The 21,948-nt window shown below is 36.5% G+C and overlaps 1 protein-coding gene across 1 annotated transcript in view; it reads right to left on the bottom strand.

Moving 5' to 3' along the window:
- Positions 1 to 21,948, bottom strand: part of LRP1B (LDL receptor related protein 1B) — a 2,306,513-nt gene that overhangs the window by 34,067 nt on the left and 2,250,498 nt on the right. Inside the window, exons 85-87 of the mRNA XM_036744555.1 lie at positions 19,294 to 19,468; positions 13,367 to 13,471; positions 12,303 to 12,416 (exon numbers count right to left, since the gene is read on the bottom strand). Of these exons, the coding sequence (XP_036600450.1) occupies positions 12,303 to 12,416; positions 13,367 to 13,471; positions 19,294 to 19,468 (394 nt within the window). The remainder of the gene's footprint in view (positions 1 to 12,302; positions 12,417 to 13,366; positions 13,472 to 19,293; positions 19,469 to 21,948) is intronic.

Below are 21,948 nucleotides of genomic sequence, written 5' to 3'. Positions count from 1 at the left end.
TTAACCTGGCTCATTTCGGTTTTGTAAGGAAAGTGCACTATATAAACTTATAATTGTCTGAAAGGTAAGAGGTGGCACACTATAAAAAATCATCTGCAAAGCCTCTCTTCCCCCCTTATCTTTTTATCAAGAACACCTTAAATACAGGCACTGATCACTATCATAAAGGTTTTGTAGAAGAGATGAAGTAGTCAGTAGTTATCACTGACTTATTAGCCTGAACTGTGTTTGAGAATTTGTGGAGCACTTTTAATAATTCAAGCTGTTTACTATTACAAAAGTCCATCTTTATAAAATTGCTATTCTAATGACGCTATATGGATACAAATCATTGGATACCATGGTCCTCAAAGAATAAAAATTGTGTGAATAATCTAAAGTCAGTAGAAAAAAGAATGGCCAGCATAAACAGGATGTATATTAGCAATATTATCACTCTTTTTATTAAGTGGCAGCATGAGTACTAGATAAAAATTCTGGGCTTGGAGTCTTGGAGGACTGGATTCGAATCCTGCTTCTCACACTAAATAATTTTGTGTCCCTAGGTGGGTCATGGGACTGACCATGTTTTTGTTGTTTTTTCATTTGTTTGTTTGTTTTGGTACAGGGAGATTCAGGTGACTAACTTATTTTATTAATCCAGATTGGCACATTCTTCTCCAGGATATAATCTTAAAGAGTTGCTTAGAGCACTGAGATGTTAAGCGACTTATCCAGAGCCACACAACCAGCATATGCCAGAAGGTAGACTTGAATGTAAGTTTTTATGGTTCTGAGGCCAGCACTTTAACCAATCCTTCCCACAGCTTCTCACTTGTGACCTGGGCTAATAACTTAATCCACACATTCCTCAAGGAATTTCCCAGGACTTAATTATTATAACATGGAAAAGTTAGATCTCCACTTGTGGAAGATGTTCCACAATTAGGAGGTCTCCACAATGATGCAATCACGTAATTTTTGGATATGTTAAAATATATAATATAGCAATGTATAAATGGAAAAGGAGGCGGTCCAGTCATGTAGTGGCAGTGAAGGACAACAGATGGATGGGTTGAGTGCTGCACTAGTACCCAAATGTCAGAAGACAAGAAGAAAGTCTTCAGTATGCTCAGTGTATTCTCCATTCACTAATTCTCTAATTCATTTATTTATTCATGCATTCATTATTCATTCATTCATTCTGTGAAGATACATGAAGGGGTATGAACATGAATACCAGCATGGAAAGACATGGATGGGTTGAAGGTGTCCTGACAGAGAACTCATATCAATAAAAGCCTTCAAAATATTGAAGTATAATGCAACTATTACACTTATATATTATGTTATGGTAACCAAAATTGCTTCAATACTTTGATTTTCTATTGCTTCTGCTTTCAAAGGATCTTTACATCTATTACCTTGTTCTGTCTTAAGATATAAGACATATGTCTTTAAGACATAAGAACTTTATGAGGTAAGCCAGGCAGCTGTTGTATTCCTTTTTCACAGATGTGGAACCTGGGTTGCAGAGAAGGTAAGCAACCTACTTAAGGCCACAAAGTAATCCAATTCTCCAGATTCCCATTCCAGATCTTTCTTGACAAAAACCTGGGGTCCATTAGTGCAATTCCCCTCCACTGACTATTGGTATGGTCAATCAGGAAAATGTTTTTGAAAAGAAAGTCTTGTTATATTTTATCACCAATTTTTTTTATAGCCAGATTTTGAGAATAGTTACAATGTCTTCTTTGTGTTACTTAGTCAATAAAAATTTACTGAAGTAAACAACCTGTGGCCACTCTCATCTTCATGTTGATATGAAAAACCACACTCTAGAGATAGGCAAAGGCTTCACTTGATCGTGTAAGCACCCCAGCTTCTTGGGCTTCTGTTGTTCGACAGGAAGGTAGGAACAACCAGTGGTCAATATTTAAAAACCTTATGTGGATTTGGTTCTAAAAGTGATAGACTAATTATTAATTTAAAAAGTATATGGAGGAGAACCACCCAATCAGTTCAATTCTAATATATGTAAAGAACATTACATGACAGAACAGTACTTTGACAATAACAATTTCATAGGTTCTCTGTTCCTAAGAGAGCACATGTGGATGTCAGGATCTCATTTAATGATTGTCTGACTGGGATGGCTCCTGCACCTTCTGAATTTCTCTGCACATAGTGAAAGATGAATATTAGTTGACTGGAAAAGATGGAGAGAACATGTCTTGGAAATATCAAAGTACATTACGTAAGTGATCTTTCTTGGTATACTGGGGATAGCATCAAGTCAGAAGATGTGCTCAAGTCTCAGCTCCTCTACTGATTAGAAGTATGGCCCTAGTAAAGTAATTTAATGGCTTTGTGCCACAGTTTTGTTATCTGTGAAATTGGGATAATAATACACTGCCACCTGTGCAGTGTGATTGTTAGGAAAGAGCTTTGCAAAAGGAAAACAATATATAAATGTAAGTTGCTATTATTAGTAGTGGCATCGCTATTATTCCCACAGCTAACTTCGATGAAAGAATAAGTGTTAATGTGCTATCAAACAAAACATTCATTTTAAATATTTACATGAGGGAACCTTATGCTGTGTATTTTATAGAGTTAGTCTATGATACTATAATCTTGTTTTGTGTAATATTGAATTTCATAGAAATAGGCTGACCATTGTAACTTAAGAGGGAGTGAGGATGAGTAGTAAAATTATGGATTCATTCATAATTAATGCAAAAAAGAAAATATTTATTTAAATATTCAAGAAAATGTATCTCAATGAATGTCCCAGGGGTGTAAATGGTGGTAGCTTTATCTTTTGTTTTTAATTTATTTCATCCAGTTTTTTCATTAGACGAAGAGTATTGCTTTTCCAAATCTTTGGTGTTAAGGAAAGAATAAGAAAATGTAATATCAAACTCAGAAAAGAGTAGTCCTACATTAAAAACTACCAAATAATAGCTGTTTGAACAGCTGTGCTTCTGTTGAACTGAAAACACAAATAGGAGTGAAAACTTGGAGACGAAAATGTGACAAGTGTGTTCATTGTTTTCCCATGGCGTGACTACATTCATGGTGAAAGCTAGTACAAGCTACAACTTGTTACTTGAGTTTAGAAAGAATTGAATTTTGATGTGACAGGTTTTTCTTAGTTTTCCTATTATAGTCAGTATCCTTCAGAAACTTACCAGGGGGCATGAAAACAAATCATGGATGTCCAATGCCATGACCATTGTTGTCTGGACAGCATGTGCTGCCAAAGCTGTAACCCCCTGAGAATGTTGTAATCTGCTTGACATCACTCATGCTAACTTCTAGGGGCTATTCTCAAATGTTCCCTATACAGTTGCCATCTAGACCCGGAGTCCACATGGGGAGTGTTGCTGAGTCCAAAAAAAAGCTACTAGCGGTCAAGCAATCTTTTCTCTTTTTTTCCATGCCAAGAGTTTGAGGAATTGTAGAGTTAGACAGATAGTTCAGTAGAGGGAATAATTACTGCATTCTACTGTCTTTCATCTAAAGGCACAAAGAAAGCTACCCCCATTACTTTTGCATTTTTTGGTCTGTGCAGATATGTTTTCTTCCAAAGGATTTTGGAGAAAAAAAAAAAGAAAAAGAGGAATGCTAATCTCTTAAAGAAATGAATAGACCAGAACAAAAAAAACAACAAAATACAAATAATGAAATACCAACTTTTTATCTCTCCTTTCCTTCATGTCCTTATATATTCTGTTAATGTAATATTCATTTGCCTTTTTTGTTCTGCTTTGTAGAAGTTTTAAAATTTTGTTTTCACATTTTCTAAATTCTTTTAGGGTGAGGTGCATGTCCTCTCTTTATCTGTGATTTGGATAGCATTTCTATATCAGTTAGTGTGGTATTTCCACTGGAGTTTGTATCAATGCTATTTAACTGTGCCTAGATTAAAAACTTCAGGTTGAATTTAAAAATTCTCAATTATTTCTTCTATCCATCACGTAGCCATCATCACGTCTAGATAGTCTAAAGCCCTAGGTTGTGGTGCAGTAGATAGAGAACTGGGCCTAGAATCAGGAAGGCTTGAGTTCAAATCCTGCCTCAGACACCAGCTAGGTATGTGACCCTGGGCAAATCACTTAACCTCCATCTGCTTCAGTTTCCTCAACTGTAAAATAGGAATATTAATAGCACCAGCCTCACAGGGTTGTTGTGATGATCCAACGAGAGAATATTTGCACAGCGTTCGGCATATGTTGTTGTGGTGGAGTTGTTCAGTCCTGTTTGATCCTTCGTGACCTCATGGACCACACTGTCCATGGAATTTTGTTTGCAAAGATAACGGAGTGGTTTGCCATTTCCATTCGCAGTAGATTAAGGCAAAGAGAGGTTAAGCATCTTGTCCGGGGTCATACAGCTAGCACATATCTGAGGCCAGATTTGAACTCAGATCTTCCTGACTCCGGGCCCAGTGGTCTATCCACTGAGGCATCTAGCTGCCTTTCTCCACATATAGTAGGTTCCATATAAATGCTTATTTCCTTCCATTCTGGCAAAGAAAATTCATTTGTTATCCCCTCACAAATTCCTCTGCCAACCTTCCCTCACTTCACAAAATTTTGATGAGTACTTCTTTTAAAATCGGTGTAAGACTCCTGTCCTCTATGAAACTTCTCTACCTGGATTCATCCTTTATCCCACACATCAACCTGGTTATTCATCCCTTCTACACACACACACACATATATGGGTGCAAGTGTGCGTGTGTTTATATACATATATACATATACACACAAATATATATATATGTATATATATATATACATATATATTCTTTCTGGTTGAGGTATGTGTATGTGTGTGTGTCTATGTGTATGCAGTGAGAGATGAACATGAATTCATGGATAAAGGCATAACTGCTTAATATTAAAACCTCATATTACTAGGACAGGACTCTACATAAATTGAAAGCTTCAAAAAGGTGAAGGCAATGCTTCTTCCATGGCAAGGATAGGCATATGAGGACCTTTGCCAGAATAGCCTAAGAAGGAATTTATAAGGAGGATAATAGTTTATAAAAGGAAAGGAGTATATTCCTGATTCAATAGAGTTAAGAAAGAAAATTAACCAATGAATGTCCCTCATAGAACTTCTACCAACATACTGTTTTATCAAATGAGATAATATATGTAAAGTACTTTGCACATCTTAAGGTTAATCTATATGCTAGCTATTGGTCAGTCAATAAATATTTATTAAATACTATATGCCAGGTATTGTGCTCAGTACTGCAATGCAAAGAAAGGTAAATAAAAGTTAGTCCCTGCCCTCAAAATGCTCAACAGTCTAATGGGAGAGACAACATGGAAAAACTATGTATAAACAATCTCTATACAAATGAGCTACAATTCATCAGAAATAATAACCAGAAGGAAGGCACTAGCATTAAAGGGGATTGGGAAAGGCAGTGGGATATTAGCTGGGTCTTGAAGGAAACTAGAATAGCCAGGAGGTGGATATGAGGAAGGAGAAGTTTCCAGGCATACAGGACAGTCAGTGCAAAATGACCTGAGTCAGGAGATGGAGTGTGTTGGTTTGAGAAACAGAAAAGCCAGTGTTTCTAGATCACAGAAGAAAGGGAGTGGGGAGGATGAAGTGTAAGATGGGAAAGTTGGGGAAGCAGTTTCTAAAGGGCTTTGAATGCCAAACAGATGATTTTATATTTGTTCCTGGCAGTGATATGGAGCCAATGGAGTTTACTGGTTACTACTGATGGGGGTGTATGACATGGTCAGACCCGTGTTTTAGAAAGATCACTTTGACAGCTGAGTAGAGGGTAGAATGGAGTGTGAAGAAACCTATGGCAGGGAGACCAAGCAGCAGGTGTGAGGTGGTATGGGCCTATACCAGGGTGGTGGCAATGTCAGAGAAGAGAAGGGGGTATGTATAAGAGATACTACAGTGGTAAAATCATCAGGTTTTCACAACAGATTATGGCTATGGAAGGTGAGAGAGTGAGGAGCTGGGATGACATCTAGATTGTGAACATGGGTGACAAAAATGATGGTGGTGCTCCAGACAGTATTAGGGAAGTTTAGAAAGGGGAAGAATTCTGAGGGAAAGATAATAAATTTGGGTTTGGATATGTTGTGTTGAAAATGGGTATAGGACACCCAGTTCCAGATGTCTAATAGGGAGTTGACTGCGAATCAGGAGAGAGGTTTTAGGTGGACAAGTAGATCTGAAAGTCACCAGCAAAGAGCTAATAACTGAATCCATGAGAGCTGAATGAGATCACCATGTGAAATGGTTTGGAGGTAGAAGAGAAAAGGGCCCAGGACAGATTTACACGGGACACCCAAGTTTAGCAGGTATAACCTGGATGAAGATCCAGCAAAGGAGACTGAGAATGAATAGTCATAGGTAGGAGGAGATACAGAAGAGAGCAGTGTCATGAAAACCTAGAGATAAAAGTGTATCATGGAGAAGATGTGTTAAAGGCTGCAGAGAGGTCAAGAATAATGATGGTGATTATGATTATGATTTTATAGTAATAAAGAAGAAAGAGCAAGGATCTTTCTTTCAGAAGAATATCAAAGCTGCTTAAATGACATGGAAGTAAAGATTTAAGAAAAAAATAAAAATTATTTCATATAATCGCCTATTTACTCCCATATTCCTTGCATCTGTCACCATCTCATACAGCCAACACCCTTGTTCAGGCCTTAATCACATCTCACCTCAACTACTCAAACTGTCTTTTAATTGAGCTTGCTGCTCCGAATGACTCTCCCTCTAATCCACCCTCCGCACAGCCGCAAAACTGATAATCCTAAAGCAAAGGTCTGAACATGTCAGTCTTCTGCTCGAAAAACTCCCATGGATCCCCATTACCTTGAAGATAAAATACAAACTTTTCTGCTTATCATTCAAAGCCCTTACAATCTGGATCTAGTCTATCTTTCCAGGCTTATTTTATATTACTCTCTTTCATGCCCTTTCAGTCTAGCAAAGCAACCTATTGTTGCTCTTTATAGATGACCTTCTATGTCTCATCTCTATGCCGTCCCTACCTCCATGCTTGGAATGCATCCTTGTCACCTCAGCCTCTCAGAATCACTAGTTCCCTTCAAAGTTCAGCTTGAGTTTTATCTCCCACATGAGAAAATGGAGTTGATTGTGCCCCCCTGAGGCATATAGGAGGCAGCATGGTGCGGTGGTTAGAGAGCTGGGTTCAGAACCCAAATGTTCATGCTCTGCCTCTGATGCATCCCAGCTCTGATGCATCCCAGACTGACTTTGGGTAACTTTCTTAACACCAGAAGTTACAGAGAAGGTGTCAGTCTGCACTGGAAGAGGAAGTTCCTCAATAGGAGACCTCTAAACTGATGCAACCGTGGGTCAAATAATATACTTGAATTCTCTGGCCCAGTGGATAGTGATCTGGGACTGGAGTCAGAAAAATCAGAAACAGTTACTGGCTGTGTGCTCCTAGGCAAGTCACTTAACCTCTCTCTGCTTCAGTTTTCTCATCTGTAAAATGGGTACAATAATACCTCCCAGGCTTGTTGTGAGGATTAAATATGGTAACATTTGTAAAACACCTAGCAGAGTGCCTGGAACATAGGAGTAGGAATACGAGAAGTAGGAACTTAACACATGCACATTTCCTTTTTCCTTCCTAGCTCTGACATATACTGGCTGATTCAGAGGAAGTCACTTAACCTTTCAATGTTTTAGGCAGCTCTCTAAGACTATAAGTTGCAGACAAGGTGGTGACCTGCACTGGATGAACAAGTTACCTCACTGGGAACATTCCTATACTGATGAAATGATAGATTTAGTCCCTATCCAATTATACACACACATACACACACAATAATATATGTAATTGTGTGTATATATATACGCACACATGCATATGTGTATATATACACATGCACACATGCATGCATATACATATGCAGACTTATATGTATATACATGTATATACATTGTGTATATACATATACATAATATATACCTACATGTGTTTGTATGTATACACATATGTATAATATAGACCTACAAACACCCACTTTTGGAGACAGAAACAGAGAGATAGATAAAGACAGAGAGACAGAGAAAGAGAGAGAGTGAGTGAGCAGGATTTCGTTATCAGCAATACCTGCATTCAAGTCCTGCCTCTTATACTTACTGGTCCTGTGACTGTGCAAGTCACTTAAACTCTCAGAGCTCTAGACATCTCTCTAAGACCACATATTGTAGAGACATTGCTGACCTGCATTAATAAACAGAGTTTGTCAGAGATCTAGCACCAGAAATCTGCTCTCTCTGTGTCTCTGTCTCTGTCTCTGTCTCGTTTTCTCTCTCTCTCTCTCTCTCTCTCTCTCTCTCTCTCTCTCTCTCTCACACACACACACACACACACACTCAAATGCATATATGTCTTATATCTCTCATGCCTGTTGTACAACTCTAGCTTAATGTCTTACTGACTCTTCAAATTCAACATATGGGGAATTGAACTCAATATCTTTCTTCCTCAAACTGATTCCTTCTTCAAACCTTCCTATTTCTGTTGATAACATCATCTCACCAGTTATCCAAGATAAAAGTCTGAGTCATAATAATTATTCACATTTATATAATGCATTTTTTCCAGAATGCTTTCCTCATACCAGCCCTGTCAGAGAGACAGTGAAAATATGATCATCATTTTACAGAAGTGGAAATAGAGGCCCAGAGGGGTTAAATATTTTTCTAAGAATCACCCAACTAGTAAATGTTGGGGCTAGAACTCAGTTCTAATTCTTTTGACTCTGGTTCCAGGGCACTTTTCCCTATACTGCTCAGCTTTCACTCTTTCTCCTACCAATCAATCTATGCTTTATAGTCCTGCTAAATTAATGGTCCTGATATACAGATTTGCCATGCCAGTCCCCTGCCCAAAAAACTTTAGTGGCTCCCTATCATGGACAAGATTAAACACTTTACTCTTTAACCTAACATTTAAGACTTCACAACAAGATTCTAAATTCCCCTTCCAGTCTTATTTTCATATTAATCTCCTTCATGAACCCCAGGGTCTAGCCCAATTATAACACTAGTCAATCTAAATTTATGATTTATTCTTTTTCTCTGTAAATTCTCACAGGCCATCTTTGGTGTTTGATGGATACTCTCTCTATATCAATGTTTGGCAAAATCCTTCTTTTTCTTTAAGGCACATATAAAATGGGAATGAAGAGCCTTGATGGGAAGAATCCTGACTCATGCTCTTTTTCCCTTTATCCCTCCAAAGGCCCTAAAATATAGCAAAGATTGCTTGGGTGATGCTGTGGGATTGATCAGTTTGAGAGCACATTTTTGGAAATGAGTAAGCCTAAATTGGAAATTTACATAGCAGGAAAAACTAGCTTCCCTTAGTATCCCAAAGGACAGGTTCTATGCATAGGTGTCTATGATGTCTCTACATAATCCTGATGTTAGCCCTCTATGCTGTGGGCAGCTCTAGAGAGTAGATATCTCAGTGTCTGCCTAGTACAGGCTTCTGATATGCAATGAAAAAACTGAGCTTAGGCATTTGTCACATTTGTATTAGTGATGATATCATCACTATGAATAATCCTAATAATTCCCAAAGAACTCAAATATAACTCACAGTAATTTATAAACTCAAATAATTTTAAAGTATTCAACTCATTAACATTTGTAATTGGCAGATTTCTCTGCAAATAAACGTGGAAGAAAACCCCTGCTATGTTCTGAACTTTTCTCTAAGGCTTTTCCTTTTGTAGAATTTTATTCATACAGTAATAAGTGAAAATGGCCATCAAGAGGCAAAAGTGAAAGATTTCAAAGAACAAATCTATTCCTTAAATTGAAGGATACATCCATTAAAACTTCTGTGTGGAAAACCTGTCACCTCCATATATCTGAATGCTTTATTGCTTTTCAGATGTATATAAGTACAGCACAATTCAAATAGTTTCCTTCACTTTATGACAAAGGGAAATGCACTGACAGACAATAGCAAGCAAATCATTCTGTCTTTTCCTTATAAAGTAACTTTGTTCCTGTGAAACCTTTCTGGAAAACTACATATACCAACTTTTCCTTAAAGGCATGTCCACTGCATATATGGCTATAAAAGGTTGAATCTGTGTTTTCTATATTTTTAAATAGCAGTCAATCCAATTGTCTTTCTATCTTAACATGGAGAGGGGGCTGTTATCTGAGGCATCAGGGTAGCCTCATGCTTCTTTAGGTTGGAGGTGAAGAATCTTTCCTCCATGGGACAAGGACATCAACAGGTGGGGTCAAAGACTAGAGCTGGGGAAAATGTACATACACAGAGTCGTCCCTTGGGCATCATGGCTTTTCAATGCTTTCTCTCTCAAAAACAAAACACATACTGGTGATAGCTTATGTGTCAGTATAATAAAGGATTGTTTCCAGGGCATGAAAGGTCTTTACCTGCCCCATCCCCCTCTGTCCTACCTAACCTGAAATTCTCATCATGAGACTAACTTCTTTGAGATAGAAAATAAAGGTAGAAACATCACCTTCTGAAGATTCCTGCTAAAATGTACACATGGAAGTTGGGAGTGAAAAGAGAACCTACAGCTCTGTCTCTCTAGCACATGTTCCTGGATTACTTCAATTGTTCTGCTAATGTTTTGAAAGAGCCATAGTGGATAGCTCATGGAATGTAAAGTACTGGACAGCTAGGAGTCAGTTGAAAGGGGAAAGGCCTAAGAAAGTATTTGGGATAATTGGGGGGATAGAGATGCAACAGAAAGTCAAGAAGGTCAGACCTTAAGGACAGTGTGTCAGTTTGTGCACTGCTAAAGACTAAAATTTCATTCATTTTTGCCTTTCTTCCTTGGGGTCAACTTTGAATTTATCAGTACTATGAAGTGCCTATCCTCTCCCAGGATAATTTGTTTTTCAAGGATCTATAAAAACAGGAGAAAATCAAGGGAACAGTATGGTAGAGTGGAAAGAGGCTGGATTTAGAATCAGAGGTTTTAGGTTCAAATCATGTCTTTCCTTTTTCTACATGAGTGACATTGGATAAATCACTTTATCTCTCTGGGACTCATTTATAAAAGGATGGGATTGGACCTGCATATCAGAAGCCATTGAAGTCCTTTCTAGTTTTACATCAATGATCCTATGAGGGGATGAGGGGAAAAGGTTTTCCTCTGCTCCTTCAACAGAAGATGGTATTGGGAATGAAGTCATAACTGAACCAATTTACTGACAGATTCCACAGAATACTTTTAGGTGGAAGGCTTTTTATTTTCTTTTGCTCTTGTTGAATTAGTAATGGTGAAGTTGGTCTAGCAAGTCCTAATACTTTCTAGGAAAAAACATAATTATGATTTGTCATATTTGAGTATTTTAATGACTTTTCAAACTTTATAATTATTGATTAAGCAATGGCACCTACCAGCATGACCAAAGTACATTATTAGGTATATGATAGCAGGCAGATGACATTTAAAGTTGTAGTTGCAGTGGTTTATCCTATTGAGGTTTAGAAGAGTGGTTAGGTCCGCCAGTGCTACAATCAATGGGTGCTCTATCAGATCTCAGTAATGGTTTGATGCCTAGTGTTGCTGACTATGGCATTTTGAATCAATGAGAATCCTGACATGATATATTTCTAAAGCTCCACTGCACAATGGAAAGATAGTTTCCTTTTTTGATGAGGATTGATAGTTCCCCTCCAAAAGGTGACTGCAATTTCTCAGAGGAAATATAGAAGGCTTAAAAAAATTAAAATAAAAAAGCTGCCCTACCACAAATTGAATCAGGAAAAAGATTTTTTTTCAAATCTAGACTATTTTTCTAATGTTTTATATCATGTTCCAATTTCCTTTTTTAAAGGTGATATGTAAGTTAAGGTTAGAGATTTATCTATAAGTCAGGGAAACCAAATAACATCAAATACTTCATCAATGTTAGAATGGAAAGTTAATCACCAGATGGAAATCAACATACAAAATGGCAAAAACATTTCTTAATAACTTATTTATTTCCACCATTTGTCAAAGAGAAGTCTGATATTTTTGGCAGATCTAGCTATTCTACACTTTGACTAATTTTTTTCCTTTTATTCTTTTCGATGCAATTCTAGACATCCTAGCAACCTACATTTAAGTACATTTGCCTGCATTACTATCCAAAGGTTAAGTGTGTATTACACAGATGAGCCCCAAGATCAAGAACAAATTGTGAAATGTATGTGGATGTGCATGATCGGAACCAATGAACTGTGGCCTGAAATGATGTCACAAAATGTGCAGCAGTAAGTGGAAGGTTAAACCTACTTGCATCTCGGTTCATTAAACGCAGTTAAAGTGCAAATTCCCTCATTCTGACAGTAGTAATCACAAGGGTTCACTTTCTGGTCACAGCGCTGACTTTTAAACCCCATAGAGCATCTGCAGAATTTCAGTAAAATACAGCTAAATAAATATTCTGCCTTTTTTTTTGCCAAACATGTTTTAAAATCATTGCATACAAAGATGGTAACATGTGAATCAAGAACTCATTTCAAGTATGCTCAGTTCTCTTTCAACCACCCACATACCCACTACCTTGAAATGGTAGGGGGAATTAACTCAGGCACCGCATGCCTAAACATCCAATCCTTTTGCCCAAGAAGTCAGGAATATCTGACAGCAAGCCTAAAAAGCCAAGTGGGCACTAGCTTGGGATTACCAGCTCTGGCCTGCCAGAGAAAGGGCCAGGGGCAGGAAAGTGGAAGGGAGGGATCCACTGAATTCTGGATATTATGAGAACTATTAATGGCATTTTGGAAACTACAACAGCACTCTTTTTGTGTTTTCACAAATCCAAACTCAGTTTAATGTATTCCTAGGAAGCCAGAGATTTCATGGGTTGGTATCTTATAGCATGGGTTTATATAATGCTTCATTCTAAAATTCGATACATACATCAAACAGCATTATACATTTAAAAAGATGTCTCATGTTCTTTTGAAAAGAATGGCTGTAAGTACCAAAGCATTCATAATAGATGATTATCTCTGGGGTTGAGATGATCTGAATACAACAGGGGAGATTAATCCAATTTTCCCCTGTATTTCCAAGTTCAGATATCCACTAGTGTCTGAAATGGGCATGATGCTAAGAATTAAATGAACTCTTCTTCATGATATCATTAGCAATACCAAATTGATAGATGAGGACATTCTGTCACACTTCAACTGAAGTTGGACCATATTAGCATTCTAAAATGGAGACATGTTCATAGAATACATTTATATGGTATCTCCCCACCCCCACCCCCAAGAAAAGAAAGAGGCAGACCAGAGCTGCTATGCACACACAGGTCCCATTGTGACACACTTGCAATAGAAAATACTCACAAACACACAGGTATATTTGTCTCAGGGTCCAGCTGACATGTGCCACCATTGTAACAGTAGCCATCACATAACTGACAGCTGGAGGCAATCTTTCCATTAGTGCAACTGCAGTGACAAACAAAAAAAAGCCCATTGTTATCTCAATCATCATAGTTGAAAGCTGACTCCGCTGCAGACGAAAATGTTCATCTGGGGATGGCAGTAGAAGGATGTGCGTTTTCAGTAGGATAGGCTAGCTAGGGGCATCAGTTTTTTAAACAAGAGAAAAAGTGACAATTCAATACTTTTCTTTTTACAGCTCTCATATTTAACCCCTCAGTTAACATCAATAATTCAATACTAGCTATATTTGTAGGAAAAAAATGTCTAATTCTTATACTTCAGGGAGTCATCAGAATTGGTAAATTCGTCTCCTTATAGTCAAGGCTGGCCACATCCCTAGGAGGGACAGAAGTTAAACTACTGTTAGCAAAGAGTCATGGAAGTCGATGCTTTGGATACATAGTCCATAGAGCAGAAATCCGGTTCAAAGAATTTTCAGAATTGGGTGCAAGTTTTAAACTCCAATTCTTATAGAAGTAGAAATTTCTTATAGAAATTCTTATAGAAAACCATAGAAATAATATCCTGGAGGCAATTTGTCTCTTTTAGTTCTTTGACTATATACCTAGTGGGATGAGCTGAGGACCCTAGTGTGTCCTTAGTCAATGTTAACTGAAGAAATTCAATTTATGGCAAGTATAGTATGTACAATATAAATATAGAGTGACAGTTTTTGCTTATAGATTTATGGAATCTGTCTAATTGCAGTATAGTCATATCACTTTTCTAGGCCTCTAGTTCAATTCAGTTAAACAAGATGTAGTAGGTATCTACTGTGTGCACAGCTCACTCCTAGATGTTGAATCAAAGACTATGCCACACGATAAGAATAGAGTACACTATTGGAAAAAAAAAGTAATAAAACGTACTAAATGTGATCATTTCTAACTTGAAAAAGTATCACTAGAGGAGGCACAAAAATGCCTGGGAAAAGTGGCAGATGTAAAGTATTTGTGGGTATTTAGTCTTTGTTTAATTGTTGCTGCTGATATATAACTACAACCAATTAAAAAAAGCATCCAAAGAAGGCAGGAAAAATGGAAGGTGGCAAATGTAATTTGTGGTAACTTCATCTCCTATCAGTAGAGGAAGGCCCAAAGGGTGATTTTACTTTATTTTCAGCATTTGTCACTACTATGCCAGAATGGCAAAATAGAGATCACTGAGCTTGGATTCACAGATAGGGCTTGAGAAAACACTTGTTCCTAATTCTTTGCGGGAAAAAAAATAATAATTGCTCTCATGTATATATCAGGTTTGCTTTTCAGATAATATCTGATCCTCAAAACAACTCTGGGAGATAAGTACTATTATTATTCATAATTTACAGATAAGGAAACAGGCCCACAGAGCTTATGTGACTAGCCCAAGATCACACAGCTAGGAAATGTTTGAGTGCAGATTTTACCAGTTCCTGCCTTCAGGTTGAGTGCTCTATCCACTGTGATGCCTAATTTTCTGTGGGATAGTGTAGAGGTAGAGTTAAGGACAATATGTGCTCAGAATCATAGGCAATGTGTTACATTTCATTGGAGGTCTTCAGTTAGGGGCTAGATCAGCTTTTCTTGGAGCTAAAGAAAGGATTCAGACTAGATTAGATTCAGATTAGATCACTTCTGAGCTTCCTTCCAGTTCTAAAATGTTCAGATGCTAAGTGCATATCCTTCCAAATTCTCTTCCTCTTTCCCCCAATGAGGAACTGAATTCAAATAGGTCATAATGTCCAAATTATGGAGAAGGAGACTTTTAAAAGACATTGAAGGTACAGAAATGGGGAAGAAAAGATATTCATTCTGGACACTTATTTTCAAACTTTAAAAGCTTATGACTAATTGACTAATGCTAATGTTTGTCTAACTGTACATGATCCTCTACACACTTTCAGTATCATCTTAATATATGGAAAAAAGAAATAACCCAGGCCCTATTTGGATTTCCTTGGTGGTGGCTTTCTAATAGTTCTTTTCCTAAAGAAGTACTGTGGCTTCTTTTCTCCCTGTATCCCTTTATTTACAACTATAGGATGTGTGATGCCTCTTTGGAAACCCTGGACCTACCACATAGTTGTTGCTGTGACTGTTGTTCAGGCATGACTCTTTGTGACCCTGTAGACTAGAGCCTGCCAATACTGTACATAGTTCTTTTTCTTGGCAAAGATACTGAAGTGGTTTGCCATTTCATTCTCCAGTGGACTAAGGCAAAGGTCAAGTTACTTGCCCAGGGTCACACAGCTAATAAGTGTCTGAGGCTGGATTTGAACTCAGGTCTTTCTGACTCCACCCTATCAGTCTACGCACTGAGCCACCTAGCTGCTTCTTACCATATAGTAGCTGCTTATTGAAAATTTAGACTCAAAGTGAATTCTTAAAAAATCAGAGAACCAAATTAATAAGAATAGGACATCCTGGATTTTTTCCCCTTCTAGTACTGATGTGGAAAGAGCACTATAGAATCTGATATGAAAATGCCATTTTATTACTCCCCCTTTCAACAATTTTTTTCATGATTACATTAAATAATAATAAAATATATAATATATTACACATAAATATAAATAATAAAAATAAAATAATAACAAAAACTAGCATTCAGGGCTTGAAAAGCCATTTACAAATATTATCTCATTTGATTCTCACAACAAGCAAATAGCAACCTAACAAGTAGGTGTTATTATTTCCATTTTATAGAAACTGAGGCAGAAAGAGGTTGAGAGAGTTGCCCAAGGTCACAGAGCTAGTAAGTGTCTGAAGCTGGATTTGAATTCTAGTCTTTCTGATACCATATTCAATGTTTTATCCACTGTATCACATAGTGCTCTTTGTCTGTGTCTGTGTCTCTTTCTCTCATACACACATAACACAAACATATGTATATACACATATATTTACATATATACACACATGTATGTATGTGTACATATGATTCTTTCTCTGTATTCCTAAGTTATTCCAAACAAGGGCACATTTTTTAATAACTGTCATATGATGATCAAATCCCACCTAATTTAAACCCTGAATAAATGTCAGAAGATTGTAGGAATTAAAAAAAAAAGTATATGTCCGCATCATTCATAGGCACAGAAGAGCACTACTTATATTTTAAAATGCAATTTCCATAATAATTTCTCTCTTAGGAAGTGTATACCCATGCTACTTCTGGTATATTACTTTTCATGAGATAATTACAAGTTATTTGGCAGACCAAAAATAAAATAAAATAAAAGAATTCCCACAACAATTTATATCACAGGGATATTATCTCTGCAATTCAAAACTGTTATCAACTTTGACTTCACCAATATTTATTTAGTTTTCCACAGGAATATCAGAGGAGTTCTGCTACAGTGATTACATTGAAGATGTTCAACAGAGAATCTGCCTTAGTGGACATAGCATGAGCCTGGGAGTTACAAAGCCTAATTTCCCATATCAAATCATAGCTCCATATGATAGCTTGAACAAGCTTGGATAAGTTATGCAGGATGTTTTTGTTATGTCGTAATTTTGTTTTAAGTCTTGTAGCTCTGATTGTTATCCTCGAAACAGGGATTCTATCATGACTTTTTGAATGATGCTTTGATGCCAAGATGAAAGGCACTATACAAGAGAAAACTAATTTTAGCTAACATAATACTAGAATACCAAAACAATTATTTATTGATTTTGGTGCTGCCACATTCAGTCATTCTACAGAATATTTCTGAAAGAACTTATTTTGGTAGTCGTATTTTTCTATTTAATCATTTTTAAATACACAATCCTAAAATATCTTTGAATGATTTAGAATTATGTGTATTTTACGTCTATGGATGTTTTCTGCTATTTTTTTTAAATCAAGATCCATCTAAATCTCAAAGAGAAGAAAATGACTTTCTCTGGTTGATATTGTCTTGGTCATTAGTGGCAAGGAGAAGAGGAAATCAGGTCAAGATTCTGGATGGCTTCCTGGTGAATCAGGATCTCTTTCTGTAGTCTAAATGAATTTCAGACATGGTATTCAGAATCCCTCTCTATAAGATAAATGAGAATAAGTTTTCTTTTTGCTTTCTTTCTTCCTTTCCCCCCCCATTTCATAGAGTTTCTTTCCTACCCTCCTCACACTGCAGGGGTAGAAGGTATCTGAGGGAAGATTCTTCCTTTCAGACCCCCAGGGGGCTGACCAGATGGGAAGTCAAAATGGAGCGTGTTGCATTTTGTATCTTTGGCATCCAGCTCTGGAATGCATTTTAAATTTTACTACAAAGACCTGTTGAAGATGGTGAATGAAGTTGATTACAATTAGGCTATTTGCTTCAAGAATCAAACAAGAGTTCTTCTGCTTATGTGTTTACTAAAATTCTAGCTTTCCAAATGATTGCGTCCACTCCTTTATTTCAAAGTAATACTGTGCTTTTCAAAGACTGTGTATTTGTGTGTGTATATACATACATATATATATATATGTATACACACATATGTGGAATTTATGGATGTCACTAAATGTCATCCATAACAATAACATCAGGCATGTTCACTGTGAAAGCAAAAATGAGAGAGAATAAAAAAGAAAAAATAGAATAAAACATGTTAGTTTCGACTGTAATAAAGTTTTATTAGTACTTGTTTGAGGAGACCCGCATAACTCAGTGTTGACACAATCTCACTGCAGACACTTTAAATTGTGGCATGAAAACTTTATTGCATGCTCTTCCATCACATATTTGTATTTATTATACTCAAAACCAAGGCAATTGATGGAGCCTAGCCCTTTAAAAGTCCTTCTTTTAAAATCCTTTCAAAGGAAGTCTCCAGTGACATTTGATCTCTAACCTCAGTGTTATAAACTTGTTTTATGATACCAAATGAATAACATTAGCCTTTAGCCTTCCTATAGTGGTGGAAGCATTTATCTACTTCACTGTTTAAGCCAAAGGCCAAAATAGCATCAAACAAAAATCAAACCTAGTGGTGGTTTTTTTTTTCTTTTGGTCAAGCTTTCCAGAAAATATTGTTCTGTTAGCTTAAATTGACCTAAATGATAATATCGAATGTACTGACAATTTTTTTTCCACCAAAACAAAAGGTGCAGGTGCCTATTTTATAACTGCTTTAGCTATGCTACTTACTAGTTGTATGACTTCAGCAAGCCCCTTAACATCTCTGGGCCTCAGTTTCAACATCTGTAAAATAAGTGGGTTGAGCCAAACAATTTATAAGTTCATTTTAAGTTCTATAGTTTCTGACTCGATATTCCTTAACACAGTGTTTCCCAGATAAAGTAGATCTGGAGGTGGAAGGGGCAATAAAGGTTATCTAACCTAATTTTACAAATGGGAAACCAGAGATATGGAAGTCTTAGGTTAAGTGAATTGCCCCATTTCATAGAGGGAGTAAATAGCAGAGCCAGGGATTAGAACTGAGATCCTGTCACTCCAAGTTTAGCCCTTTTTCCACTGCAAAGGTTTTATATTATTTTTTTTAACTGCAAAACTCACATTATTAACCCAAAAACTAATGCAGCTTTTAAAAATGCAGTAATATTCTATATCAACTTTTTATAATGTCATTATTTCACAATTTTTAGAGGCTATCCCTGGAAACATCCCATGTAGCGAATGTTTTGACAATTTCCTTTACATGAGAGATAATTAGATTTTAAGAAAATGTGCACTTTGACTTTGTGGCTAACCATTAAAAAATAAACCAATATGCAGCTTTCTATCTGGAAGTTTACTCATCCACAATTATTTCATAGAGATATTAAGATTTATTCTACATTTTATTGCTTACTAATGGCTACACTCTTTTGCAACTACCTCCACTGAAGTGATCTATGTGTGAACTTACTTGCATGTTATATCTTCACTGTCCTTGTTTATGATGCAGTGGCCGCCATGGCACCTTAGGCACTTGTCAACTTCACATTTTGTTCCTTCATAGCGAGTTGGACAAACACATTCCACGCTGCCATCGTCTGCAATGGTGCATGATTCAGAATTCACACAGTAATGATGACATACATCTGAAAAGAACACAGAATAAAAGGTGAAATATTTTAAGAGATGTTTTATTCAAAAGCTAATTAAGGGTGCCATTTTATTCTATGGTACTCCTTGATAAATAGACTTGTTTACTAAAAGAATTCTAATATTGTATATACCTAGAGTTCTTTAGTTATGGGATTTATAGCTCCCTGTCTTTGATAAATTAGGCATTGTCCTGTCTGGAGGCAGGCACATGAATTAGAGATGGCCATTGGATGGCAAATTCTGCTCTGTGATTTAAAAAATAAATCACCAGTTCACCAATATGAATAGATGACAAGATCCAGTAAAACATGGACTAATCCAACTTGGTAGTTAGTAGTATGTCCAAAGTTGTTTGGGAAGCAGGACACAGCCAGATACAGATCTGAAATAAATAGTTGCCATAATGAGTAGTGAAAACCAAGATTAGGCTGTTGCTAAATTTTGTGCTCAGAAGTTATAATTTATTCTTTTTAGATATCTATTGTGAAGTAATTTTAACAGATACCATAAAGAGAAAAGTAATATAACTTTAAAAGTTTGAGTGGTATAGTCACCTGAAGAAAATTAAAGTCTAATTCATTATCCTCCTAATTAATATTTTCTTGTCCAGTTCACTATAATAAGAAAAATTAAGCTGATTTATTGCTAGTTTCACTATTTACATTTATTGACTTTCTCATGTTTTATAAAATCACAGTATTAAAGTTGTAAGAGGACCAGAGGACATCTCTGCTACCTTTCTCTCTGACATTCCATGAACGAGCTCACTATCATTGATTTTAGCCTAAAAAAGTAGCTTAGCTGCTAAGAAGTTGTGACAGTTCTAATTCTAAGAGAAGAAAAGGCCTAGATAGGATCCTATGATTTCCACCTTAGTGATTATAGAATCTTGAAGAATCTAATACTTATTTCAGTTTTAGTATTCACAAAACAAACTTTCCTTGGACTAATGAATAGCTACAGAGATGTGCTAAAGAGCCCAAGAACTGAGGGCCTGTAAGGAAGGTGACAGATTGTCTCAGGAACCATTTAGTCTAATAGTGCATCAGTATAAAAACATTTAATGATAATAGCTGACATTTATGTAGCTTTTTGAAGTTTGCAAAACATTTTACATACATTATCTCATTTGAGCCTCACAGCAACCCTATAAAGGAGGTAATACAGATGAAGAAATGGAGAACCCAGATGATAAGCCTCTGGCTAGCTTATGGTTTACAGTTAATATTTCTCAGAGGTAGAATTGGAACCCAGGGTTGTCTTTCTTTAAGTCTAGAATTCTACCCATTAAACCATCTCCAAAATGGCTTAATTTGGGCAGTATTGAAATCAAAGGACTAATTTATATATTCTTACTATTTTGATGAACTTGGCAATTATTTCAGATAACCCCTAATTATATAATTTTTAAAAAATCAGTCAAATCAGTTGTTTGATTGCATAATCCAGCTGATGTGTTACATGCCAATAACAGATCATTTTCTGGATTACCTAGACCAGGGGAGGGGAGCCTGCAGGCTCAAGGCTGCATATGGCCCTCTAGGTCCTCAAATGTGGCCCTTTGAATCCAAAATTCCAAGGCCCATACTTGAGGACCTAGAGGGCCACATGTGGCCTCGAGGCCACGGGTTCCCCACCCCTGATCTAGACTAACATATTATTATTAAAAGAATGACTTTTAAGGTAACACTTTTATCCTTTTAAGCATTCTTTGTAGCAAAGATATAAAAAGGTATTCTCTTTCAAACCACGCTCCATTTTTCTAAAATTACAAGTAAGTTGTCACTTCTTAAAATGAACCTGTGTGTAGTTTATCTTCGATTTCCAGATGGAACTCTCAATTTTTTAATTTAAAATTTTTATTTACATGTTTTTACATATTATTTTAAATCTCCAAATATATCCTTTCCCCCTTTCTTACACAGAGAGCCATCCTTTCTAACAAAGAATAAAAAGGAGAGGAAAAAAAGCAGTTTAGCAAAACTAAACAACACTCCATCTAGTCTAAAAGTATGAGTAATGTTTCATACCCGTAATCTCCCACTTCTGCAAAGGAGGGAGATGCATTCTCACATCTCTTCTTCAGGGTAAAGCACATTCAATATAATTACTCAGCATTTAATTCTGTTTGGCTTATTTTTGTTGTTCTTTCTATTTATATTGTTCTGGTCACTGTGTATATTGATTCCTTGATTCTACTTACTCTACTTTGTATCAGTTACTATATGTCTTCTCATGATTCTCTGTATTCTTCTTATCCAAAATTTCTCATGGTATATTAATATTTCATTATATTTGTGTACAACAATTGGTTGAGCCATTCTTTAACTAACGGGCACGAGCTCTGTTTCTGGCTCTTTGTGATTATAAAAAGTGTAGCTATAAGGGTGTATATATGGGATCTTCCTTTCTAGTTTTGACCTCTTTGGGATATATGCCTACCAGCGGATCAAAGAATATGAATACTTTTTAA

This window comes from Trichosurus vulpecula, chromosome 2, assembly GCF_011100635.1.
Source record: "Trichosurus vulpecula isolate mTriVul1 chromosome 2, mTriVul1.pri, whole genome shotgun sequence".
NCBI classification, from domain to species: Eukaryota; Metazoa; Chordata; class Mammalia; order Diprotodontia; family Phalangeridae; genus Trichosurus; species Trichosurus vulpecula.
Note: the sequence above shows the minus strand (reverse complement) of the source record. Positions and strands in the feature narration are given on the sequence as shown.